Here is a 27257-nt window from a genome sequence, read left to right on the forward strand (position 1 = left end):
ATCAGTGCACTTAACAGCATCTGATGAATATTGCAGGCATCCGTCTACACTCCTGGCCTGGGAATGAACTGCCCAAGGTGTGGCCAGTGTTCTCTTTATCTTCGTATCCCCAGAGCCCAGCACAGTGATTGGCAAATAGTAGGAACTTAAGCAGGTGAATGAATACAGACCCATTTCCATGTACTTTGTGTTATTTTTCCAAGAAGAGCGGTTACTAGGATGGATTCTGGAGTCCACCAGCCCTGAATTCAAATCTCGGTTCTGTCATTTGTGAGTGAATTTGGCCAGGTTACTTAATGTCTCGGTTGCTTCAGCTCATGAATGGGAGTAATAGTAACCTCATAGGGATGCTGGGAAAATTAAGTATGACAGTAAAAGCTACTGAGCAGTGCCAGGCACAAATAATCATCCGATGAACGATAACTATAATTACTGGACCAAAGTGTCTGTGTTCTCGTGACAGACCCCTTTATGTGTAGCAGCACGTGGCTATGAGACAAACACCTTGGAACAGAGATGCTACTGGTGCAGAATCAATCCATTGGAGAGCCAGACCATTAACCTTGATCCTGTTGGCACTGTGCCCAGCCTAATTGTATTTGAAGATCCGAGGGAAGACTCAAGTGGCTCGGATGTCTAGAGAAGCAAGAAAAACCATTTAAAGCAGGTAGCGGATCAGGGAATTCTACCTCTCGTTACGTTTCATATAGGCAAGTCAGTTGTTTCCTTGCCGCTGGCCTTGGTGACTGTCCTTGGTGATTATTAATAAATGTAAGTGTTTGCATTTTCCAAAAATGTTGACATTTCACAAGTCATTTATTTACAGGACAAACACCAAAGCGAATCAACCCAGTCTTTGGAAAAGCAGCTGATGTAGGCATAAGCCACATCTTCAATTAACAAGGAGGATTTGAAACCGAGCGCACAGAAGGAAGACGAATGAATTGCTTACTCTGGTCTTTCTTGTACTTTAACCACTTGCTCTTTACCCAGGACATACATATCCCTGTGTGATACATATTCTTTTAAATGTTTTATTACGAATGCATAGGTTTTCATCAACTGCAGATTTCATCTGTGCTCAGAAAGCATTCAGTGACCACCCTGAAGGAAAATTAAGAGGCAGCCCAGACACTCACTAAACGGGCATTCAGGGTGATCTAGTCAAGCGTCTTGAGGCTGCTGCCCTTAACTTAAACAGTTTGCCCTGGCCAGGGAAATAAACCAGGAGCCTTGAGGGTGTTTCGTGCTGGAGTGGCATTTGCAAATCTGGTTTGGGAGGGGCTCTTGTCAAAGGTGGTTCCTCCCCGTTCTCCTGCTGTGCTGGCTCTGTTCAGTGCAAGAGGGCCACCAGCAGTTTCTGGAAGTCCCCAGAGGTGTCTGAGCGAACCATGTCAGAGAGAGACTTCTGATACTTCTCTTGGAACTTGGCTTTTATCCCCTGAAGGTCCACCTGTAGGAGAGACGACACCAGCAACCGGGACATTTATAGCGTTTTCACCATAAACACAGGCAGCCACTGTTCTGAGCACATCGTTCTCACTTGCACATTAATGCCTCAAAGCAACCCTTAGAGTCGGAGTTATTATTCTTCCTATTTCATGGCTGACAATAGGAAAGCTGAGTTCAGTGTCTGTGTTTCTGTTCCAGTAAAACTTTGTTTATGGACACGAAAACTTGAATTTCATATGACTTAATGTGTTACAAAAATATTATTTTTCCCTTGAGTTTTTTACAGTTACTTTAAAATAATCACTTTCAGGTAACAGGACTGTACAAAAACAGGTGGTGGGCCTGATTTGGCTTGCAGGCCACAGTTTGCTGACTTTTAGTATAAGGTTAAGAAAATTGTCAACACAGTCTGAAATGACGCCTTTTTTTTTTTTTCTCTTGTACCCTGATCAGCAAGGATATTAGTGCCAAACAACAAAATTCAATTCGTTATCAATTTTTAGGACTTATTTTGAATCTACGGCTGACCCTTGCGCAATACGGGAATTGGGAACGCAGACCCCCTTGCAGTCTAGAATCTGTGCACTGCCATCCCTGCGTCGAAAACAGAGGGATTTGATCAGTGACTCACCCAAGGGCAGGAAGCGGAAACAGTTCGGATAGATCAGGCCCCAAACCCTAGTTCTTTTGATTCTACATATTGTGAGCTCTAATGGAGCACAAACTTCTCCCCACACTTAGTTTATTTAAAGATCCATAAAATGAAAATACAGGTACTGTTATTTACTGAAAAGATCTGCGTATGGGTGCACCCACACCATTCAAATCCCTGTTGTTCAGGGATCAACTGTAATTCATTGAAAAGCTTGAAAAACCTAGGTGCTGGAGGTGGGGAAAGGACTCAGAAGAAACACAGATAAAAAGATTGTTCTGCTCTGAAGATTCTGACCACCTAGTAAAGGAGATAATACTTGAACCATGGAAGATATAATTCCAGAAAGAACACAGTAAGTCTCATAAAAGAAGCACAGAGCTCTCTTTAACCAGGAGTTTTTTGTTTGTTTTTAGCTTGGTTGTTATCGTTGTTTTTAATTTAGACTCTATCTTGCTTTCTTGAGAGACTCACAAACCATTGCTCAAGCTCTGGCTCTTTTCTTCTCCTGCCCCAACGAGAGGGCCCAACAGGAGAGAGAAAGATGAGAGCAGGAGAGGGTAGGAGAGGGAGGAATTGTTGGAAGTGGGTGCTGCGCAGGAGAGAGACTGCATCAGGCAGGTGGGCTGGTGGGCTGCTCAGCGGGGGGGTGGGTCAGTGCAGGGATGGGGTGGGGCTCACGGGGCTCTGTTCTAGTACCAGGTGGCTTTGGGGGATTAGGGGATCTGGCCAATATATCTGGGCCGGAAGCATTCGGAGGGCATGGTCCCCATGTGGAGATGACCCAGGACCTGTGGTCAGTACTGAGATAGGACAGAGCATCTTGGAATAAACGCTCTACAGCTCATGCATGCTGGAGTGAATATGGCACCTTGAGGCGCCCTCAGAGTGGTGCAACCCCCTGGGGTCTTTAGAATCCTTGCTTTGTCACCAACCCGCTCCTTGGAGTGTCTTAGGATCTCCAGAGACTCTGGCTGGGGCGGGTGAGTTACTAAGAGACAGAGAGACAGAGAAGGCTGAGACCTGGAGAGATAAGGGAAGGAGAGACCCAGAGCAACCAAAATAAAACGGAGAGAGTGACAGAGAGACTGGGGGGGGGGGAGAGGGGAGGAGAACAAAGAGAGGGGCTTTAAGAGAGAGAGGAAAATGTGAATTGTGGAGGAGGAGGAGGAGGAGAAAGAGGGGAGGAGAAATTCCAGGAATAGAAATAAAAACGGAAGAATAGTTGTGTTGCTAAGATACATTTCAAAACAGTGTCAGATGTTAAGTATTATTTGTCAAAAAGCTGGGGGCCAGAATTTGGGTTGGTATCTTTTCCGCCTCATTTAACGCGTTGCTGAGGGAAGTTGTCTGTGGTTTTCAAGTGCCCAGTTCCACTTCACTCTCCAAGGCCGCTCTGCTGTGGGTGAAATGCCATTTCCCATTGAGTCTGTAACTCCTCCTCTCTGTGGCCCTGTATTCTGAATATGAGTCTTGACAGCTGCTCCCTAGCTTCTGGCCACTCCCCTCCCCGTGCCTCTGTTATACTCATGCATTCTCAAAGGGGGGCGATATTGCTCCCAACGGGGGCAAAAACCGGTTCTTAGAGGGTGAAAAAAAATCTTAATCTTCTTATGTAAAATTAACTATGTATCTACATAGGGAACATAAACGGATATACAGTGTATGCCATGTTAACATTTCTTGGAGGGGAGTGACAGGAAAATACTGGGTCTAAGAAGACTCCCTGGGGGTGAGGGTGGGCGATCGCTAATTTAAGAAAGGTTGAGAAACATTGTCTTGTACTGATGTGGTTTTTGGTGCAAAATTATGCTTCTGGGGTGTGTTTAAGGAGTCGGGAAATTACTTGCTCGGGTGATCTAGTCCATTGTTCACCTTTCAGAGTGTCTGTTTTACCTTCCTTAAAATGGAGCTGCCCTATCCGGAAGAGCCCCTCCAGGTTCCCTCCACACACTACCCCGAGCTCTCTGGAGCCACAGATGACGGAAATAGAAGCCGCTAACGTTACTGTATTTTTATAAAAAGAAACAGACTGAAGCACAGCACACTGTCCTCTACAGAGACTGGGAAGGCAAGGGCTGTCTCTGTTTCACTCTTTCTGTAAATAGGCTCTTACTAAAAAACGACCTGTAGATGACATCACTGGTGGCAAAACAAGAAGGCGGAGCCCAGCGAGTGCGTCTTACCTCGGCCTGGGTCACGATGATGTCAATGAGGGTCTCCTCGTCGGTGCCCGCACCCTTCATGGCCTTGTACAGACAGTCAGCAAAGTAGCCCTGGAGGTCCCGGGCGCTCCTCACTGGGCAGGACAAAGGAAGAGAGGACGGGAGGTGTTCACGTTTTGTGGAATAACGCAGAGACCCTCGGAAGGCACAGAGCTGGCTCAGGGTGTCACCTGGCTGCCCTTGGAGCTGATGGAATTGTGAGGCGGGTGTTTGAAAGGAGCAGACTTCACACTGTTGATAATGGGATCTGGAAGATTCCCCTGGGGTCAGGGCACCTGGACTCTTCAACCCAAACCCCTTCAGGCACGTAAGAACCTCTCCTGTTCCCTGAAGACCCTTGGGAGGAGGAGGAGCGCTGTGACCATCCTCAGGCCCTCCCTGCAAAGTTCACGATTCTCACCAGCAGAAACACCTTCTCACCTCTAAGAGAAATCTCTGATGTCGGAGTTGGGTCTGGAGGGGAAACACGGACTGGCTGGCAACCTTGCCATATAAAACTTCGCAATCTTGAAGATACACTCGGTTGGACCGTGGCCCTCCTGCCCATGCTAAACAACCTTCCTTCCTTTTGTTTTTCCTCACTAGGTTTTATTTTTTTACTTTTTAAAAAAATATTTATTTATTTATTTTGGCTGCCCCGGGTCTCAGTTGCGGCACGTGGGCTCTCAGTTGAGGCGTGCATGCGGGATCTAGTCCCCTGAGCAGGGATGGAACGCAGGCCCCCTGCACTGGGAGTGCGGAGCCTTACCCACTGGGCCACCAGGGAAGTCCCTCGCTGCGATTCTATTTGGGAGCCTCACCTCTGAATCTTTTCCAAGGTCCCCACAATCATCTTACTTTTCCCATCTGGGATGTGGGCTTGACGCAATGTTTGATCCTGTCTACAGAGCACCTTCCTGCGATGCTGCTAGTTGCTCTTTTCTGGCCCTGCCCCAGCCAGAAAGGACTAAAGTATGATCTAATCCACACATTAACAAAGTATGGTTTCTATTCACCAATCAGGGGAGGGGGTGCATCTCTGCTCCTGGGGTTAAATCATGATTGCTCTCCCCTCCTCCAAGGCTCCTATGGGCCCATTAGGACTAACACTTTGGGAGAATGAACCCTTTACTGTTTATGTTGCTGACATTTACCTAGAACACTTAACATTTTTGATGTTAGTGGTAAATAATAAGTAATACATTCAGCATAAGTGTGAAATGCACATCCTTAATATGTCCTGCAGTGAGAACTCTTTGTCTTCTAGGTAATTGCCGATAGAATGCTTACAAGGAAGGGGGAGGAACAGAATTAGGAGAGCAGAGTCTAGGTTGGGGGGTGGGGTCTGTCTCCTTATTTTATAGGTCACGTGGCAGCCACCAGAGTGTCAGTGGGGGAGCCCAGACCTAGGAGTCTGAATCCACAAGCTGCTGGATTGGTGGTGGTGGTGATGGGGGGGGTGTGAACCTGGCAATTTGGGGAGCAGAGTGTTTGAGACTCACTGTGACGCACACCCCCCGACGTTCTGGGCTAGCGGCCTCACCAGGTTTTCCCGAGGACCCCGTCCTGTGCACTCGTACCAACGGACGCTGCAGCGATCGTCCGCCTAACTTGAGTGCGTTCCGTCCCCACACCAGTGACTTCACCCCTGACATTCCTTCTTCCTGATATTTCGGGAAGAAAAATCTCAACTTTTCTACCGTATACAGTCTATGCCTGGTGAGCAACCTTTGTCGTTCGCAGCAGCAGGAATACCCTGAAAGTTTGGGTGGGGCCAGCTTGGGAGCACGTGGGAATAAAGATCTTCGTGCGTGTGAGAGGAAGGGCGGCCAGCCACCCCGTGGCGTCTCTTGCTCCTTCTGGCCTGCAGACCAGGGGTTCTCAAACTTCAGGGAGCATAAGATGATCACTGGAGGAGCTTGTCAATGTGTGGCTTTGGGCTGCATTCCAGGAAGTTCTAAGTGGGTAACCTGGAGTGGGCCTGCAGAGACTGCACTTTCACACGCCTCCCCACGTGAGTCTGATGCAGGGGGTCCACGGACCCCACTTTGAGAAGTGCTGCTCCAAAGACTGCAAGCGGTGGGAACCGTCTGGTCTCATAACACCTCCTCCTCAATTTTAGTGGCAAACTGGCATCTTTATGAGTTAGGTGGGAGTAGGGTGGGGAGTGTGTAGAGAATTTAGTCATGAAGTCATGTTCCACTCTTTGTGTGGTTCCTTTTTCAAGGTCTTTTCTAATCTCTTTTATATTTGCTACCAGTGGAGTCCACCCAACTCCTGCATTTCATGGTCCCGCAACTGCAGAGATGGGTCCTTTCCTTCCTCTGTACCTGCCTTGCTCTGATTGTTTTTGGCTTTATCTTTACTGTAGCTCAGTCTGTTAATTTGAGTTTATCTGCCATGAGTTTGAAGCTTCTTAAGAACAGGAACTGGACCTATTTACCTCTGCTCCCCACGCCTGGCACCACTGCTGGCCCAGGCAGGTGCTAAGTAAATGTTAAAGGGTTGAATTGTTTTATTACCATTAATGCTTAATACTAATAAGAATTAGTATTAATCTTCTGACTGAACTCTGGCGTTTTCCTGCTTCTTTACACTGCAGGTACAGAAACGGTTTGGAGCCTTGTAGCTGGGCCATGAGTAGATCTCTCCGTTTACTTAAGACACTCATCCTTAAAGCCCTAAGGGCAGTCATCTCTGTGTATCCATGGTGGGACAGGAGTGACATTAAGGACTTTCAAGCCTCTAGAACAATAGCAGAGCTGCTAATCTGAATGCAAAATGAGGGTGGAAAAAAAAAAATCAATTGCTGACATTGCCCCCAAAATCCCATCAAAAAAACCAAAACAAAAGAGTTTGGCAGCGAGAGCACATTTTTTAGCTTCCAGGGGCTGCTTTTTTGGTTCTTCCTCTCCTTCTGGGGATATTCTCTCCATTTCTCGTGCCATTTGGGTTGCTGCCCTGGCCTCCTCGCCACCGGAGTGTGGACAATGGACAATGCCTTCATTCCGGGGCTTGCAAAAATGAGAAAGGAGCCTGCCAGCCACAGCCCGGTACCCATCTCTCTGCTATTTCCTGCCTACGGGCAACACCTGGAGAGAAACGCCTGCCGTTTGCTTGGCACGGCCTTGATCTCGTCTCCCCCGCCTTGCTTTCTACACAGACCTCATTCATTCCAATGTTGAAGGGAACCAAATGGAAAAGGTCACCCTTGGGCCATCAGGCACCCGCAGAAACTTGTTCCTGGATCCGAACCTGGGTGCTTTTGAGCGTGTGTCACATGAACCGCATGCTGCCCCATGAGACTAGACAATGGTCCCAGGCTGTTGGTGGAGGCTCTCGGGGCTCCATGATCTTAGTGGGACTGTCGTGGATGCTGTGGTAGGTCCCCCAAGCTGCTGTCTTAGCAGGCACTCACGCCAAGCGTTACCTGCTGGCTGCTCAGGGCTGAGTCCCTTCTCAGGAGGGAGGGACTGACGGGGGTCATATCCATAAGGAGTCAAAAGAGGGAGCTCTCTTCCCCCAGGCTGCAAATGCTCCCTGGGTGCAGCCAGACGGCTGCTTGATGTGGGGTGTGAGGACCTGGTCCCCTTGCCTCCGCTTTGGACATCCTGACTTCAGGGCTCCTTGGGGGACCAGCACAGCTCCTGCTGCAGCTGCATCACATTCATTCTCTCCCCTCCCAGTGCTGCTTAGATGTGTGGTTCCCAAGCTATTCCCTGAAAGCTTCCTGCACACAAACCTCTGTCTCCAGTTCTGGTTCCAGGGAGCCCAACCCGAACCAGGGGCTTTCCTAGCTTTACCTTACCGAGAGTTAAGTAGGCCTTCTGCAGATCTCCTGACGTTTCTTCTTCAATGGCCTCTTCGATGTCTTTGCCAATGAGCTGGAGAAAGAAAGTGCAGCTGTTACTCCAGGTTTTGCTTTTGGCCTTGGTGCACTCGAGGCTTGTTCTTCTACAAGAAGCAATAGACTCTTCCAGATTTGGTCACGCAAGGATCGGAGGAACTCTGGGATTCCTCTCTGGCCTCAGGCCTTGCAGGGCTGGGGATGGTTGCCCGCCATTCGAGTGGGGACTCTCGTGGCCTAGGAGTTAGTCCCGATTTGACCCCTAATGGATGTGACCCCAGTCAGGACCACCGCCTCAGCCTCAGTTTCCTCCTCTGTGAAATCAGGGAGTGGAAAAACAATGAATAAATACTGCAACAATATTCTTTATGTTTCTATCGTACTTGAGTTTTTCCTGTGTGTTTATAAAGATTCTTTCCATTTCCAATTTTCCAGGAGGCTATGGTTATAATCATCTCCCACATCTTCCTCCGTTGTGGACTGAGACTGAGAGCTCGGGCACCTACACTTTGGGTGACATGAATAGAGATTGTGAAGTTCACGGTAAGGACTTGGTCTAACATTTCTGATACTGTGGGGCTACTTGGGCTGGGAGCCCGGGGCTGACCACGTCAAATGCTGCTTTCTTTCCCTCTGGGGAGACTCCAGATGATCTCATATTCGCCGCCAGCTCGTTCTGCACAGCATTACACATTAGGTTTCCTTCCAAATATTTATAGAAGCTGAAGTTCAGAGTAAATTGTGACCACGCTTAACACAAGTACCGCCAGAGCCAAGCTCAGGGCAGGTATATAAAGAGAAAGGAGAACTTTTGGTTGGGTTTGGGAAATGCAATTAAGCATTAGAAATACTGAAACTTCTTTCTTAGAAATTATCTCTTGAGGATATGACACAATGGTGAGTCTATAAATAATTGGGGCCTTTGAGGTCACTGCCAGTGGAGTTTATGTAGCTCATTCTGAAAACACTGGTAAACAACATATTCTCTGTGATACGCACACAATAGATGTGGGGAGAAGGAGGGTCCAGATTTAATGAAACCCATAGCTTGATCTCCTCATCATAGCTGGCCCATCTAGAGGTCTGGTGTGGAATCGACCTAGATAAGAAGGGGATTGGATTGGGGGGGCTTTCAGTCCCTTTCTTAGCTGTTCTCAGGTGTTGGGGGTTGGATGTGGGAGCTGGTATTTCAGAAGAAACTGCTATCACTTTTCTCATGAACAGGGTTCTTGTTGTGTAGACTGAGATTGTGTTTCAAGAGGACATTGTCCTCACACAGGTCTGTGTTTAGAAAAAAAAAAAAAAAAAATCCTCACATTAAACCACTTTCCATTTTTATTGTTAGTACCGGGCTAGAACAGTGTTTTTAAATTTTCTGTAGCATCTCAGCCTACACAACAGATAAAAGCAGGAAAGCAGAGCTGTTCTGGGGAGGCGGGAGATGGGCTCCTTAGCACAGCCCTAGACAGTAATGCCAGGTTCCCGCCCTCTCAGTCTCTTTGCTGCCCAGCTCCGGGGGCACGCACTCTTCATGAGATACAGTGAGACGGCATCGCCCTTTCTTTACCTACCTCCTCCCCCAACTCCCTCCTGGTGGCTACCAAGGCACCTCCAGGGACTCCATTGAGCACAAATGTTAAACGATGCACTGGCCCAAGCTACTGAGATGCTCCTTTGCAGATGGAATGCTCCTCACTTATCGGAACACTTCATTCTTAGGGGGGCTCTTTGGACAAAACCAGGTTTTCTGATCTTGGTACAAAAACCCTTTGCCAGGGTGGATTCCAGAGAAGCCTCAAAGGCTTCTAGTTTACCAGGTAGCATTGCCTGTGGGGAGATTATTAGAAGAATAGGAGACACATTTCTTTCTTTTAAAACCAATGCCCCAGGGCTTCCCTGGTGGCGCAATGGTTGAGAGTCCGCCTGCCGATGCAGGGGACGCGGGTTCGTGTCCCGATCCGGGAGGATCCCACGTGCCGCGGAGTGGCTGTGCCCGTGAGCCATGGCCTCTGAGCCTGCGCGTCCGGAGCCCGCGCTCCGCCACGGAAGAGGCCACAACAGTGAGAGGCCCGCGTACCGCAAAAAAAAAAAAAAAAAAAAAACCAATGCCCCAAACTGACAGCGTGCCCACAGCAGAACCCTGTGCACTCTGACTTTGGTTATAGAAGTTAAAGGGCTAAAGGTTCTGGAATGGGCTTAGGAACACTTTAGGGGAGGGGAGAAGTGATGAGGGGTGTGGTGGTAAGGCAGTGACCTGGGGCTATGGGTATGTGTACCTACAATTTATACTGAGCCATATGTGGGGGACTTTATAACTCTACAAGCCTTTCATATTTGGTAGATTTGGGGACGGTAATAATCTTTCATGATGCTGCAGAGTTGGGGAAGCTTTGTTGCTCGGGCTGGGATCTCTGAGAGTGTCAACAGTTAAGACTCAGGTTTAGAGGGCAGATTAAGGGCAAAAACCTGAGTTTTTGTGCCAGAAATTAAAATTCGACTCTATGCCAGGACAACCTGTGCCGTATGGTACACTTCACTGATGTGACCTTAGCATCTTAGTGCTTTTAGCCAGAGACCATGAGAAAATTTATGGAGCCAGGTTCCCAAGATCAGGATGAACTCAGAAGATCAACGATAAAGGTCAAGACGAACAATGTTCCAACAAGGCTTTCGGAATGATGAATAGGTAGCATTTCAGAGCTGGTTTCATGGAAAGAATCATCGAATCAATTGATCATCTTACTGACCATTTGAGTTTTAGCTCTGTTTTTTGACACTGTCGGTTCACATAAGGTGACTCATAACAACTGCTAATGTTAACTGAGCACCTACTTCATGCCAGGCAATAAATGCTTCAAATCTGGTCATTCATTTAATCCTTACTAACCCTGTGAAGTAGGTACTATTATTATCCCTGTTATACGGTTGGGGGAACTGAGGCACAGAACCCTTAATAACTCGCCCAGGGTCATACAGCTAGTAGCCTCGAGCAGACTTGTTAAACCTTAACAAGTATCAGAATCTGGAAGACTTGTTAAAACACAGACTATAGGACCCTAACTCCAAGGAAGCTGATTCAGTAGGTCCAGGGCCGGCGCTAAGAATTCTCATTTTAAACATTTTCTCAAGTGATACAGATTCTGCTGTTTGGAGATTAATTCTGAGAACAATTGGCCTAGGGAGTATCCTTAGATAGTCAGTATTTCATGTACACACACCCACACACCCACACCCACCCACACAACCCACACACATACACCCCCCACATACACACCACATACACACCACACACACACACACCCCACACACCCTCACACATATGTGTGTTTCTATAGTGATCCTTAATGACAGCCGCCCCAGAAACTCCATCCATGGCCCCAGTCTTATGGGAAGAGGGTCTAGGTCATGGAGAAGGCTTCCAGCTCAGTCTACACAGCTCCAGGCCCAGGGGCCAGGGGAGTACAGGGTCAGCTGCCTTTGATCACGAATCCGGGCAGGATTTGAAAGCAGAGGGCCCTGAGGGCTTATATACAGTGATGATAAAATTCCAAAGCTTTGTTGTCTTTTCATCTGCTGGCAACACATAGGAAATGCTATTCTGAGTGAGGAGCGGCCAGCTCTAGCTGAGGTAGGAGCTCAGGCTGGGGAACCTTGGCGTTCTCATCCACTTTCTGCTACTGACTTGCTGTGTGGTCCTGATAAGTTACAGATGGTTCCTTACTTGTAACAGATTTTCTTCCTCCATCAGTTGTGGGTAACAATGGCTTCTTCAGCCTACATTTGAGTTACAGTATTCTTGTGAAATTGAAATGAGACACAGGGCACAGATGTCCTTTGAATAGTTAAAAGCATTCCACAAATATAAAATAGGAGACCAAAACAAAATCTGATATTCCACAAACGTCTTCTTGCCATTAAAGACTGATTTTTCAGGGAAGGACTAACCACTGAGTGCCTTGAAATAGCTAACTCACCTCGCTGACTTAAAATTATCATTAGATTAAAAAAAATAATTGTATAAAAGTAACTGATACACATCTTTCCAAGAGTGTATCTCTGAGCTTTCATCACATCTGTTTGGGGTGGAGTAGGCACTGTTAGCCCAACTGTCAATGGGGATAATAGTAACAGCAAACATTTGTAAGCTTACCACATGCCAGATACTGTCCTGAGCCTTATTTAACACCTAAAATAACCCCCTGAGGGTGGGAGGTTGATGTTCACGGTCTCCGTTTTACAAATGAGGATGGTGGGGCTTCCCTGGTGGCGCAGTTGTTGAGAGTCCGCCTGCCGATGCAGGGGACGCGGGTTCGTGCCCCGGTCCGGGAAGATCCCACATGCCGCGGAGCGGCTGGGCCCGTGAGCCGTGGCCGCTGCGCCTGCGCGTCCGGAGCCTGCGCTCCGCAGCGGCAGAGGCCACAGCGGTGAGAGGCCCGCGTACCGCAAAAAAAAAAAAAAAAAAAAAAAAAAGAGGATGGTGAAATCAGGTCACTTGTTAGTGGTAGAACCAGGATTTGAACCTGTACCCTCTGACTCTAGGGCTTTGCTCCTAAACTTGACACTCCCCTGCTTCCCTAGCCTCTGTTGCAAAGCAGGGTTTCCCAGACTCCACACTGCACTGGGGGCCGACTGACTGTGCTGCGGGAGGTGCCCTGTGCACTGTGGGACGTTCTGCAGCTTCCCTGGCCTTGACGCTCTACATGCCAATACTGATGCTCCCCCCAACGCACCTTGTTGTGACAGCGCCACGTGTTTCCAGACATGATCAAATATCCCCTGGGGGTGCAAAGTCACCCCTGATGGAGAACCACTAGTGTAAAAGACACCCAGCCCCCTGCCGCCCAGTTCCAAATCCCAGATCTCGGCTTCTTCTGGAAGTAACTTGAGACTCAGTTTCCGTGTGAACTCCTTGCCTTAGTACTGGATCACTTACCACTTGGTAGGCTTGAAAGGTGGCTTGTAACTGTTTGTGATTCCTCTTGGCCAGGACTTCATTGAAGGTAAGCTCGTCCGTGCCCCAGCGGCCTTCCCCTGCCTAGAGGGCCGAGTGCAAACATTTTGAAAAAGCCTTTTGCAAAAAGACTGAATAAACAGAGCTGTGACCAGGCCTCCCTTACAGGAAACAATAAAATATGCACTGAATCTAAGCCACATTGATCGATCCAGCACTTTAAACTTCTAACCCACAAGTATACCTCACATATTTATATTATTTATACCTTCCCTTGTTCCAAAATGGATCTAAGGTGGTTAACCCCAGAATATAAGAATAGAAAAAGCAATTCTTTTAGGTTCATGAAGACCGTATATATGAAAAATATTTTAAAGATCATACTTATTTCCCAAGTAATTCCAATTCGCATAAAATAAAGTAACAGTTGTTGAAAATAATGTTAATTTAAAAAAAAAAGAATTTGCAGAGACTGGCACATCTGCATACTTACGTCATACAGATCTTTGGCATCCTGACCAGCTAGATCTTTGTCTACATTATCTCCTTCATCGCGATTAGCCTAGAAAAATCAACACATTGTTATTAACTTGAGTTCCTGCTTGACCACAGAAAACAAAAAGGGAAAGTCCTAGAAAAGGGGGTGATTTCAGAGGGGTGGCCTGAAGCTAGACAAAACCTGGCAAAGTGGCAATACTGCTCTTTGCTGCCATCTTTTGGACACAACTGATAAAGAGAGTAGCTTCTGTGACAACACATTTTTCCTTTTTTTTTTTTTTTTTTTTTTTGTAGAAACCAGGGTCACTCACAAACCCCACTGCCCTCTAAGAAACCTCATGATGTCCCTTAGATTGAGTCTGTTGGGAAGCTATTAGTCTTCCTTCCAAAATATCAAATTTCGCTTCTCAGGGTCCCAGCCCTGAAGAGCCCTGAATGTTGGTCATGGAAAGTTTTAGAGGTCTAACCTAAGCCCTTAGTGGCAGGTGGAATTCTAAGATGACCCAAGGGGCCCACACTCTGGTATAATCGCCTTCTTTTGAGTGTGGGTAAGACCTGTGAATATGGTGAGACACCACTCCTGTGATCATATTATGTTTATATGGCAAAGGAGATGTTTGTAGATGTAATTAAAATCCCTAATCAGTTGTCCTGGGTAGGCCTGACCCAATCAGGTGAGCTCTTTAAGGTCAGAGATGGAAGAAGTCAGAGACATGAACTCCTGCTGGCCTGGAAGAAACCAAATAGCCATGCTCTGAACTGTCTATGGGGCCAAGACAGGGAACTGCAGACGGCCTCTAGGAGCTGAGTGGTCTCTGGTTGACAGCTAGCAGGAAAACAGGGACATCAGTCGTACAACCACAGGGAACCGAAATCTACCAACAGCCAGTGAGCTTGGAAGAGGACCCCAGGCCTCAGATGAGATGGCAGCCCTGGCTGACACCTTGATTTCAGCCTGGCGAGACCCTGGCTAACCCGCAACAGGACCCCTGCCCCATGGAAACCGCTAGATCATGGGTCTGCATAGTTTAGGTTGCTGAGTTTGCAGCAATTTGTTATACAGCAGGAGAACACTTATATACTCTTCGTGCTACAGGTGAAGCCTACTCTACGTTATTCTCTGCTATCAGTCTCTCCACATTGAGAGTAATGAAGCAAAGGAAACACACAAAGGTCATAAAGATGGGTGTGTCAATGAGAGTGCAGATGCCGTCTGGCTGGGGGCCGCCGGGGCTGTGTCCTAGCAGGGCCGATTCTTAAAGCCCTGCTTTCCAGGCTAAGCTCCCTGCAGCAGTTCTTACAGGCCTAGACTTGGGGTGAATCCTGGAAGTAAGTTGTGTCATGAAAAGGGCCCTACTTGGGGTCAGATGGGCTGGTTCTTGCTCCTAAGCTGTGTCTTACTGTGTGTACACCTAGAGGTTCCTCACTGGCAAAGTGAGGTGGTGATGCTTAATGAGATAACTCACTAACAAAAAGGGATTGTGTAAACTGCAAATGACTAGGCGGATTGTGATGATGGGGAAAATACCCATTGAATAATTTCACAAGAGCTGGGCTGACAGAACACAGGTTGATGATCCCTCAGTAACATTTTTAATAAAAGAAGGAAATGTTTGTCATCTAAATTGCCTTTTTCATCATGGTCCCATGCTGCCAAGGGCTGTTTCCCAAGATCATAAAGCAGGTTAGACCTTTTTACTTTTACCTGTAGCAGGGAGACCAGAATTTTTTTTAGGCTTCCACTTGTATCACCTTTGACATCTGATTCAAGGCTCCTGTCAAATACTTTTGGGGAAGAAGAAAGGAGGAGAGAAAGCAGATTTAGTCTCCCAGAGGTATTTTGGAAGGAACATTCTTTAAAGTCAGAATAAACGGTCACTTACACCTTTGGTAGGCCTCTTTAATGGCGATGATTTCCTAGGAGAGGTAATAAAAATAAAAAATCAATACTCCAAGGTGGGGTTAATCAATAATATAGGCAGAGACAAGCAAAGGGAAGGGGCAGGAGCTTGTCTCTGGACACAGGATGCCTTTATGACCTCCTCCAAAGGGGGTCATCCCTACAGGTCAAGGTCTAGGCCTAGAGCGAGTCCCCAGCTGTGTGGAGTCCTTTAGCATATGTCATCCTTAGTTAAAAGTGAAAACATTACAGCTAAGCTAACATCTTCTTTCACTACCCCCTCACCCCACCTCACTCCCCCTTCCCCACCCAGTAGCCAGTGTTAGAAGACCCCCCTGGCACCCCCCAACCCCCTGCCTGTTCTTGAGCTCTCCGCTAGATGCAGCCATGCTTGGAGACCCGCAAAGTCAGGCTGGGAGGGTAAAGTAGAACTTTCCTCCTTCATGTAAAACTGTGCATCTCTTTAGAAAAATGAAAGCTGGGTTGACACTGTGCTTCTGGAAGGATCTATCCTGTCAAGCCAGGAGCAGCGACACCAAGACCGAGCATCAGAGATTGGAAGAGGAGCTCTCCAGTGTGAACCAAGTGGACGCGTTTCTGCCCAGACACTTGCTCACCCCGTGGGCGGAAGGCAGGGGGCACCTTCCCTCCTGGCTGCTGTAACCGGCTCTGATGGGCATATGGGCGCTCCCTTGGGAGTTGGTCCAGGGCTCGGCTGGGACTCACCTTATTGGTTCTCGTGCACAGGACCTCGATGAGCACCGCCTCGTTCGTGCCCAGGCCCTTCATGGCCTTCTGCAGCTGCCGGGCCGCATACTCGCTGGGGTGGTCCAGGAGGGCCAAGGCTGTCTTCTCAAAGTTTCCACTCAGCTCCGTCTTGAGCACCTCCTCCAGGTCCTGCGGGAAGACAGCGAGAGTCTTGTCTGGGAATGTCCTGAGAGCAGAGGGAAAGGTGTCTGCTCTCCCCACCGCAGGACACCTGCTGTGGACACACGGGGCACAGCCTGGACTGGAGCTCCACAGGCACAAGTGACCTGCTCTGGAGGACACTCGTCACCCAAGTGCCCACGCATCTTCTGCCAAGGCTGGCAGAGGTGCCGAGGGAAGGTCCCCTGCTCAGGGCTGGGGACCCCGAAGATGAATCACAATAACAACCAGCATTTGCAGAATATTTTAGGGTTCAGAGAGCTTCCTCACCGATCCCTAAAACAGCCCTGGCAGGAGAGGTATTGCATCATCCCCATGGACTGAGCCTCAATAAGATAAAGGACTCATCTCCAAACACTTGGCTAGAGAAGACTGAAATACAGGTTTGTCACCTCTAGGAGACCAGATCGTTCACTGTCCAAGCTGGGATGCTTTTGACAGTGAAAGGGGGGGGGCACTATTAATAATTGCAGGGGGACAACAGGAATTAAAGAGGGACTGTCCTGGGCAAACCTGATATACAGTCACTTGGGCATCTTGTTAAATTCTGCAAAGAACTCAGGTGGGGGAAGGGAAGTACATGAAATTCTCACTGGCATCCTGTTTGGGGCAGGCCCCCTCTAATCACAGGTGAACCGCCTGCTCCCACCTGTCTCCCTCCGACCTGATGGTTTAATGAGAAAAGCGTCAAGAATGGGCGTTCAGTCCAACTAGTCGAGTCATCAACGTCCCAAGTTAAATGAAGGGCCTCAGAGCAGGACCTTCACACAGAGACAGCCCCGTGTGGGTCAGACTAGAAGCCGATAGACCAGATTACAGCGTGGGGTGGGCCTGGCTACTCAGCACCATGGCGTGATGTCTAAAAACACAGTCCTGTAGCTCTGTGACCTAGGAAATGTGCTTAATTTCACCAACTGTCAGTTTCCTTCTCTGAAAAACGGGAAAAGAATAACAAGACTTACTTCTTAAGGTTGTTGGGAGAATTAAATAAGACAATCCTTGTAAACACTGAACACAGTGCCTGGCACATTTTCAATGTTCAGCAAGTGATGATGATGATGATTTCATGCTGAAAGGAACTTTCAGAGAGAAGGCAAATCTACTATTTCTCCAATGAACCTCTGAGCTCCGGGCCTGGGAGGAAAATACCAGAAGATTTTTGTCCAAGGCCCTGGCATCTGCAGTCTTAATAGCAGGTTGCGATATTCCTGGCTCCATCCCATGGCACTCGCTGCCATCTAACCCTGATCTTGTGAAGACAGGCCTTTGGTCAGTACTCTGGCGTGAATGCACCTGAAGACTAGAAATATTTTTTCAAGTCAGACGGGCATCAGATAGAACTGTAGAGAAGAGAAATCCCAGCTGCCCGCTCTCGTACGTCACGAGGACAAAAACAGATCCTTGTGTGTTTACATTCTGTTTGGACCTAGGAGCCGGCTCGGGATTCTTCGGCTCTAATCCTGGCTTCCTGCTAACGAGCTGCGTCACCTTGGGATGCTTATTCTCTTTGGAGCCCAGCTGACTTCAGATTTGATTGTCTTTAATGTCTTCTAGCTTTGTGGTATGATTCTCCATCACCTCTTTGGCAGTCTCAGCTGTTTGAAACACAGCTGAGAATTGGAAAGTAAGCAAATGACTGGTGGATGTAGGTATTGCAGAGTTTTGTGCTAGAGCATCTGCCCACTTTAACAGAGCCCTCGAGTCCTCCCTTCGAACCCACTTACACTCATTTAACACCAAAGCTTGAGATGCTTGTACCTGACTTTCCACATCGGTAGGATATGAGTAGACACAGCACGTGAGAGGATGCTATCGTCAGGCACACTGACAAGGGTGAACGTTCAATGTCATACAATTCAATTAAATGCAGCTGAACTGAAGCTTCACTTATTTTCACCAATGTCATCAATGAGTGACGTTGACAAGCCTGACTGTGAAAAGGGAAGCGGAAGATCTACAAAAGCACAGCTGTCTGGACTGTTTGATGTATAAATAAATATCTCCTCTCATGGCAATGGATTCTCCAGGAGTGGAGGCTGGCCCTGGAGAGGGAAGACTTAGATGTGAGCGCTGGTTCTGTTTCCTACTAAGTGTGTGGTTGTGCGTGAGTCATTTAAACAGATGAGCTCCACTTTTTTCTCTCTGTAAGGTGGAAACAGTCATACCTATCACAGCCTCCCTTTACTGGTAGGTGCCAGCATTACCCTGCTTGATTCTCTCACAGCAACCTGAGAAGGGAGGCAAGTTACCATTTTCATTTTATTTGTGAGGAGACCAAGGCCTAGAGAGATTGTTGCTTCCCCAGTGACAAATAAGTAAGAAAATCCACCTCCATCTCTGTATCTATTTATACATAGAGTTATGGAAACTGTAAAGGAAGTATACATTTGGATTAGAATGCAGCATAATAATCCATATTTATTTGGCAAACTGATAATTCTAATGACGTGAAGAAAATGTTAAATCGTGTTCATGCTATATTAATAAAGAAAACAGAAAGCCTAATGCATTCTTAAAGATTTCTAAATGTAACACCATCAACAAGAAGAATGAAGCAAAGATATGCAAAGAAAGAAAAAGGCGTTGATGCTTAACGAAATGGAGGGCTTTTTGCTTTTGGTGTTTTAGTTTTTGTAACAATCACTTATGAAGAATGTATCATTCTTGAGACAGCTGAATAAATGAAGAATTCTTACATAAAGACCCACCTGTGAAAACTGGTTTTCAAATCCCTGGCCTATCTATAAGTTAGTGTGTGGAATTAATCCAAAGGAGTGGGAAATAAAGACTGAGGAATCAACTTTAAAAGAAGTCAATTGGAAAAATAATGAGTTAACCAATATTGATTTTACAGGCTGTTAACAAGGCCATTTCAGTTTTTCTGAAGTCAGTTAAAGTTTTAAATAGTGGTTTCATTTTGTTTCTCTTGGGCTAACTCAATAAAGCTTTAAGGATAGCCCTCCCTGTCTCGGGAACATAAAAGAAGCAGAAGAGACAGTCAAGACCAAGGCCATGTGCACACGGCCGAGGACCCTCAGCGTCACCTTGCCGTACGTTGTCTTGTACTTTTGTTTTATTTGTTGCCTCTCATTCGATGTCCTGCTTGATAGGATTTCAATGATGGCAGCTTCATCAGTTCCTGAAGTGCAGGAGAAAGAGACAAAATCACAATGAGCAAGAAACAAGACGGACGTTTATTTTAGTCAGTCTGGGGAAGCCAGGGTGGTGGTCACAAGCTTTGGTGGAACCTAGGTGGACCCTTTGGCTTTAATATGCTGAGGACTGTATTCTTTTCACCCACTTGACAAATATCCACTGAGGCCTCACACTGCATGAAGCACAATGCTAGGCGTTGTAGTGGAAAGAGGAACGAATATGGTCTATTCCTTAATTTCAGTCCTTGGCATAAATGCAAGAGAAATGAAAACTTACGTCTACACAAAACTTGTACTCAAAGGTTCACAGCAGCATCATTCATAATAGTCAAAATGTGCAAACCACCTGAATGTCCATCAGTGGACAATGGATAATTAAAAGGTGCTATATCCATACAGTGGAATATTACTTGGCCAGAAAAAAGGAATGAAGTACTGACACATTCTACAGTATTGAATGGGACGGACCTTAAACACATTTTGCTAAGTGAAAGAAGCCAATCACAGGAGACCACATATTATGATTCCATTCATATGGAAGTCCAGAATAGGGAAATCTATAGAGACAGAAAGTAGAATAGTGGCTGGGGAGGGGGTGGGCAGAGGTTTGACAGCTAAAGTGTAGGAGGTTTCTTTTTAAAGTGATGAAAATGTTCTAAATTGTGGTGACGCTTTCATATTTCTGTGAATCCATTAAAAACAACGGAATTGAACACTTTAAATGGGTGGATTGTATGGTGTGTGACTTATACCTCAAAAAAACTGTAAAAAAAAAAAAAATATGGTATGTTCCTTGGTCTGCAGGTACTTAAAAATGGAGTGGAAGAGATTAAGATACAGACCCAAATTGCTAGAGTATCAAAGCCCATCCATAAACTTGTTAATCTCAGGAGAAACGACCTAATTGGGAGCATAAGGGGCAGTTACCCTTTATTTATTTATTTTTTGTTTTGCGGTACGCGGGCCTCTCACTGCTGTGGCCCCTCCCACTGCGGAGCACAGGCTCCGGACGCGCAGGCACAGCGGCCATGGCTCACGGGCCCAGCCGCTCCGCGGCACGTGGGATCTTCCCGGACCAGGGCACGAACCCGTGTCTCCTGCATCGGCAGGCGGACTCTCAACCACTGCGCCACCAGGGAAGCCCGCAGTTACCCTTTAAACTCCTTTGCCTCACACTCTTTCTAAAACGATTTTTTCCCGGATGTTCATAGTAATACTTGTTCGTCGTAGGTATTTGATCAGCACTGAAACGATAATGACTAAGAAAGAAGGGGAGTGTATCATTTTTTGAACCTGGAGACAGGATTGGGAAGATGACCCAGGTGTTACAGGTGTGAGGGTGAGAAAGACTATTTGATCAGCGAACCCTGAATTCCATTTCTTCGGACTGGATTCCCTTAAACCGTATGACATCAGGCAAATAATTAGCCTCACCAAGCCTCAGTTTTCCCACCTGTAAGATGGGGGTGATAATAGACAAGGCTATTGTGAGAATGAAATCCAAGTAGGGGGTCCGTGGTTGCCCTGAGGTGCACATGGCTTCTGGGACACCGGGGAGTGTACATGACCAAGTGCCCCGGGGCTGCCTCAGATCCAGACAAGTGCCGAGGCCACTGTCCCTGGGCTGTCACCCCAGTGACTGAGCTGGAAGGAGCGTCAGAAGCCTTCTGGCTCAAACTCGTATTGACAGAGGAGGAAACTGAGGCACAGCTCGGACCCTCTTCTTAGTTCCCGCATGTACCTTACTGTTCAGCAGTATTGCAATTTGTTGACTGTTCTCTCCGCTCGAGTGCTTTACATCTGTCCTCCGTTCCTCCCTTCAGCCCCTCCAACGTCTCCCCCTCAGCATCGTCCAGCAGCCCTTCTTCTCCTACCTGCCAGTCCTTCTTGCTAATTGCCATCACTCCCCCCACCCCAACCCGTGACCGTTGCCCTTTGGCTGATGAATCCTAAACTAGCACCTCTAGCCCTTACCCCTCCTGAGTTTAGATCTTATTTCCAGCTGCCTGTGGCCAGCTTCCCATGGAGATCCCAAGGCCTTCCAATTCCCCATGTAGCTAAAGCTGTCTCTCCTTGAATCCCCTCCCCACCCTGTTAATTTCATCTCAGTGTGTGGCCATCACCTGAATTAGAAAATCCAAAGTCACTTTTGAGGGCCCACCTTCCGTTTCTTTTATTTTCTGACACCGCCAAGTCCCATCTGTCTCACCTACGAGATGTCTCTTCCCTCTCCATCCCTCCTGCCGCTGCTAACAGGCCCTGCTTGTTTTCAGTCTCCCTGACACCAGGCTCTGGTCTCTGCAGCCTTCCCTCCACACTGTCATCAGAATCATCATTTGGAAGTACCGCGTGTGCTCATTTCACTCCCGAATTTTAAAACCTCTAGTGATTCTTCATGAGTTCCAGAAGTAAATCATTGTTCCTTAATGTGGCACTGAGACTTCCTGCAGTACGGTCTCAGACTGCTCTTCTAGACCCATCTCTGCACGCACACACACACCCAGGCTCACTCACCTTACCTGAACCACATTTCTCAGTAGGTCAGGCACTTTCAGAAGTCCTGAAACATTAAGTTTCTGCTTCCGCTGTCCCTCTAAAGAACATTGCTTATATATCTCTCGAGTCATTGCATGTTATATAAGATTTTATCAGCTTATATATATATAATATATATACATAAGATTGCATATATGTGCCATTCTAAGCCTGGTACCTAGGCCATAGGGAGTGGTCACTGAAAGGTAGTGTGTACTATTAGGTGCCACTTCCTGCCGTCTTCCTTGGGTGAGTGGGGCTCTTGGGTCCATCTTGCCTGTCAGATCTGCTCATCTAGGGTGTGGTACTATGCATACCACTGAAGGAATGAAAGATCACTTTAGGACCATTTAAGGTCTTAATAGTTATGTGTTTTTGTGAAATGCATACTGGATTTCAAAGACTTGGTGTAAAAAAAGAGTGTAGAATATCTCAATAATTTTTTTTAATTAAAAAAAATTTATTTGTTTTATTGATTTATTTTTGGCTGCATTGGATCTTTGTTTTGGTGCACGGGCTTCTCATTGCAGTGGCTTCTCTTGTAGAGCACGGGCTCTAGGCACACGTGTTTCTGTAGTTGTGGCTCGTGGGCTCTAGAGCACAGGCTCAGTAGTTGTGGCGCACGGGCTTAGTTGCTACGCGGCATGTGGGATCTTCCTGGACCAGGGCTTGAACCCATGTCCCCTGCATTGGCAGGTAGATAGATTCTTAACCACTGTGCCACCAGGGAAGCACTGTCTCAATAATTCTTATATTGATTACCTATTAGAATGTTAATGTCTTTAGTTAACATATATTATTAAAATTAATTTCACTTGTTTCTTTTTACTTTTTTTAAAATGTGGCTTCTGGAAATTTGGAAATTCCATGTGTGGCCTGCATTATGTTTCTATTGGGCAGTGCTGCCCCGAGTCTCACTTTTACTCTCTGGTAGAAGGAATTTATGACAATCTGATCACACAGGGCCTGTGAGAGGATGAGACAGAGACTCTAAAAATTGGTATCTAGACAATAGTAAAGCTCTGTTCGAATATTATCACTTTGCCCATTCCTGGCACTAGCAGACCTCCCATCCGACTCCTCTCTTGTAACCTGGCTGTTGCGGGACACCTACTATGATGTGTTAGATTGTGTCTCCCCCCAATACATTGAAGTCCTAACCCCCAGTACCTTAGAATGTGACCTTATTTGGAAATAGGGTCATTACAGAAGTAATTGAGTGAAAATGAAATCATTAGGGTGGGACCTCATCCAATATAACTGGTGTCTTTATAAAAAGTGGAAATTTGGGCACAGAGAGAGACTCACACAGAGGGAGATGGTGTGAAGGGACCCAGGAGAACTCCGTGTGAGTTCGGAGGATTGGAGTGATGCATCTACAAGCCAGGGAACACCTGCGGCTGGCTACCAGAAGCTAGAAGAGAGGCACAGAACGGTCCTTCCCTAGCACCTTGCGGGACGATGGCCTGCTGACTTCTTGGTTTCAGACTCCTGGCCTCCAGAATTGAGAGACAATAAATGTCTGTTTAAAGCCACCCAGTGTGTGGTACTTTGTTACGGCAGCCCTAGGAAGCCAGTCCATCTACTGTCCACAGCAGTATCTCAGGACTTCAAGAAAGGAATAAAAAACCCACTCTTCACAGCCCAAAGTCTGGAGGTTTCCTGCATTAGCCTGTTCCTAGCCCTCCTCTCAATGTCTGCTGCCTGTAAATAGCATGCCTGGCAGTTTTTCGGTGGAACTGAATTAGTTGGACTTGTACGATGGCTCCTGTTCCGCTGAGAGATCAGGATCCTGAAGGAACAAAATAGGGGGCAGATGCGTATTTTTTTTTCACATCTTTATTGGAGTATAACTGTTTTACAATGGTGTGTTAGTTTCTGCTTTACAACAAAATGAATCAGTTATACATATACATATGTTCCCATATCTCCTCCCTCTTGCGTCTCCCGGGGCAGATGCATTTTGATAGACGGGTTGGGAACAGGAAAAATCTGGGTCAAGGGTGCGGGAAGGGATGAAGAGGGACCTGGCTGGAGACGGGGAAAGGACGAAAAAGGGGTGTTGGCAAAGTCTTCGAGTGTTTGACTCTGGCCCCAGCCCTCAATGCCACGTTTGGAAAGCCAGTGCTGGGACTTAGAGAGACTGCTCTGACCCAGGGGTGAGAGAGCTGTGCACTGCTCCTAGGACAGCCACCAGCTCTGTGTCCGTGGACTGTTCACCTAGTCTCAAGGACTAGTTCAACCTTTACGGTTCCGGGAAGATCTAGCTCTCTGATTCCAGTTGGAGAAACAGAAAATTCTAGGATGAGTTCACTTGCAAAAATAGTCAGCGTTCGTTGCCTGCCTCATCTGGGCTCACTTCCAGCACTTACTTCTGTCCTTCCTCTTCATTTCCTCCTGTAGCCTCACCTGCGTACTGTGTATCCAGTTACTTCCTCTGTGACATTGTTTCTTTTTAACCAGGGGACTGCTAGAGATCTCACCTCAAAAGGGATTTCTTTTTTTGCGGTACGCGGGCCTCTAGCTATTGTGGCTTCTCCCGTTGCGGGGCACAGGCTCCGGACGCGCAGGCTCAGCGGCCATGGCTCACGGGCCCAGCCGCTCCGCGACATGTGGGATCCTCCCGGATCGGGGCACGAACCCGTGTCCCCTGCATCGGCAGGCAGTCTCTTAACCACTGCGCCCCCAGGGAAGCCCGGGATTTCTTTTTCTTATAAAAAAATCTCTGAATCCAGCCCCTCAACTTCTTTTCTTCACGTGGGCTGCTCCAGCCCAGGTCTAGGGCCTCCGCATCTCAGACCTTTATCGTTAGAGATGTCATCTCTGGAAGGGGCTTCCTGCCTCCGAGGTGGCCCATTCGCTGGCTTGTGCCAGCCAGGAATGGAGGGGTGTGGCTGCTCACCCCTGGCTCTCTCTTTCCCCTCGCCCCACATCTAATTTGTCAGTACGAAGACCTCACCATTCACCTCCTTGGTATCCCTGAGACCCACCCATCTCTCTCCATCCTCACCTCTGTCGTATCATTCACCAGAGCTGATCCCAGCTGGCGTTCCTGTCTTACTCTCACCTCTTCCAATCAGCATTCACAGTCTCCAGAGTGACCTTCTGTGGAGCAGATCAGCCTGCTCAGTCTTCTGCTTCAAGCCTTTCCATCTGGGCCCCTTCAAATCCGCATTAACAGCCTGGGCTCTTCCCTATGCCTGCAAGATCTTTAGCTTTGTCACTCACCTTTATTCCCATTCTTCTTTCAGGGCTCAACTCGCTGGACTTTTCTGGGACCCCTGCCGGTGTCCCTCACATGATCTGTCCTCCTCCTCCTCCGTCCCATCTCTGCCACCCCACACTGCAAGTTCCACGGGAGCAGGGGCTTTGCTCGTTGCAATATCCACAGACAAGGCTCTCAGTGTTCATCAGACTTGACTTGCTGAGTGAACGCGTGTGTAAATGCGCGCATGGGGAAGTTGGCGCTGCATTATGATGGAGCTGGTCTCTGTGTGGTTGTAAGCTGTGTGTGCTACTCACGTGGCCTGTATGTAGCAGGGACCAATAGGAAATCCTCTACTCTGTCACTATAGTCAAGCCATATCTGCATAATTCAGGAACATTGAGTTAAAATTTTAAAAATAAGGTTTTTTAGACTTTCCTTCCTGAGTGTTTTTTTAAAAGGAGAGCAGAGAGCAATGCAGTCTGGGCGTGTCCCAGCAGCAGCCTGGAGGTGGGGGAGAGCCTGGAAATGACCAGATTTCTCTTGAGTCCTTTGAGTCCGGGCATCAGGTTTATCCAGGGAGCTCTTCCCACTACCCGACCGAGAGGCGATTTACCGAACAGTGACCTCATTTTACATTTCACAGTATGTGTGTCATATAAGCAGTCTGTGCCGTGAAACAATTTCCTGTAAACATTTACAATGATTTGAGGCACTGGGGCCAGTCCCCAGTGGTTCTGGGAAAGACTTTTTTTTAAAAAGGAGAAAAGAAGGAACCTCAGCTCTGACTGTTCATCTGGCGCAGTAATTACACAGTAGAGGTCAGAGCGGGGTGACCGTCAACCCAAGGAGAGCCGCAGGGCCTCCTGGCTTTGGCTCTTCCAGCCATTTTCTGGGAGCCCACCGAGCTGAGTCTCAGCAGGGTGGGGGCCTCTGGGCTTGAAGTTCCCTCCCCGATAGCCCTGGGACTCTGGTGCCTAATGAGCGAGCTGCTTCCCAGCAGGCCCCAAAGCCGGCCACAGCCGTCTCTCCCCATAGCAGCTCCGTAGCAGCTTTTCCCTCTAAGCCCCTGTTTCTGCGTTTCCCGGAGGGAGAATGACAAACATCCTCTTACATTTCAGAGAGGATAGTGAACGTTGGGGTCCACACGCTATCGGATTAAGACGTCATCTTCAGAAGGGCCTTGCTGGGATGGGGGCAACAGGGTGGGCATGGAGCCCTGAGAGGAAGGCATGACAGTGTCAGCGTCGGGGGTTCCGGGTTAACCAAGACCCAGACCAAGCAGGTACTTAGGAGCCAGGAAAGCAGGGGCACCGAAGAAACCACAAACAAGGAAATTGTCAGTTTTACGTTATTTGTAAGAATCAAATATAATTTTATGGTACAGCATTCTTATTACTGTGACTTGCACAGGTGGGTGAGCGGGTGACGAGTGCACGTAACCTTTTTGGTGCCTAGGGCCTCTGACCTCACTCTACCTGATACAGCGGATGCATGTGGCTATTGAGGGCTCGAAGCGTGGCTGGTCAAGTTGAAATGTTCTGCAAGTGTAGAATACATACGGTCTTTTGAAGACTTAATTCAAAAAACGGGACGTCAGGTATCTCATGAATAACTTTGATATTGACTATCTGTTGAAATGATATTTTTGATACAGTATTGAGTTAGCTAAAGTATAATTAAAATTAATTTCACCTGCATTTAAAAAAAACTTGGCTTCTCAAAAATTAAAAATGGGGACTTCCCTGGTAGTCCAGTGGTTAAGACTCTGAGCTTCCAATGCAGGGGGTGTGGGTATGATCCCCGGTCCGGGAGCAGAGATCCCACGTGCCTCGCGGCCAAAAAAAAAAAAAAGCGGTTTGAGAGAGGTCTGTTTAAAACAATATTAAAAGTGACCTGTATACCTCACCTTGGTGGCTATTGGACAGCAT

At 47.5% G+C, this 27257-nt stretch overlaps 1 protein-coding gene across 1 annotated transcript; it reads right to left on the minus strand.

Moving 5' to 3' along the window:
* Positions 1-1020: 1020 nt before the first annotated feature.
* Positions 1021-27257, minus strand: ANXA13 (annexin A13). Its single transcript, XM_067017321.1, has 10 exons — positions 27236-27257; positions 19476-19570; positions 16231-16401; positions 15488-15521; positions 15310-15389; positions 13600-13668; positions 13089-13190; positions 8117-8192; positions 4291-4403; positions 1021-1453 (listed from the first exon to the last, which is right to left on the minus strand). Exons 1-10 carry the CDS (start codon positions 27255-27257, stop codon positions 1334-1336), a joined length of 882 nt encoding a protein of 293 aa, XP_066873422.1. The 3' UTR covers positions 1021-1333.

The sequence above is a fragment of the Kogia breviceps genome, chromosome 17 (genome assembly GCF_026419965.1).
Source record: "Kogia breviceps isolate mKogBre1 chromosome 17, mKogBre1 haplotype 1, whole genome shotgun sequence".
NCBI lineage: Eukaryota > Metazoa > Chordata > Mammalia > Artiodactyla > Physeteridae > Kogia > Kogia breviceps.

Bases quoted from the DNA above. Each gene is read 5' to 3' on its own strand.
- ANXA13 (XM_067017321.1), bottom strand. From the start codon at position 27,257: ATGCTGTCCAATAGCCACCAAG. The intron at 16,402-19,475 runs GTGACGCTGAGG...GTCTTCCCGCAG, and splicing joins ACAAGACAACGTACGGCAAG to GACCTGGAGGAGGTGCTCAA. The intron at 15,390-15,487 runs GTAAGTGACCGT...CTTCCCCAAAAG, and splicing joins TAAAGAGGCCTACCAAAGGT to TATTTGACAGGAGCCTTGAA.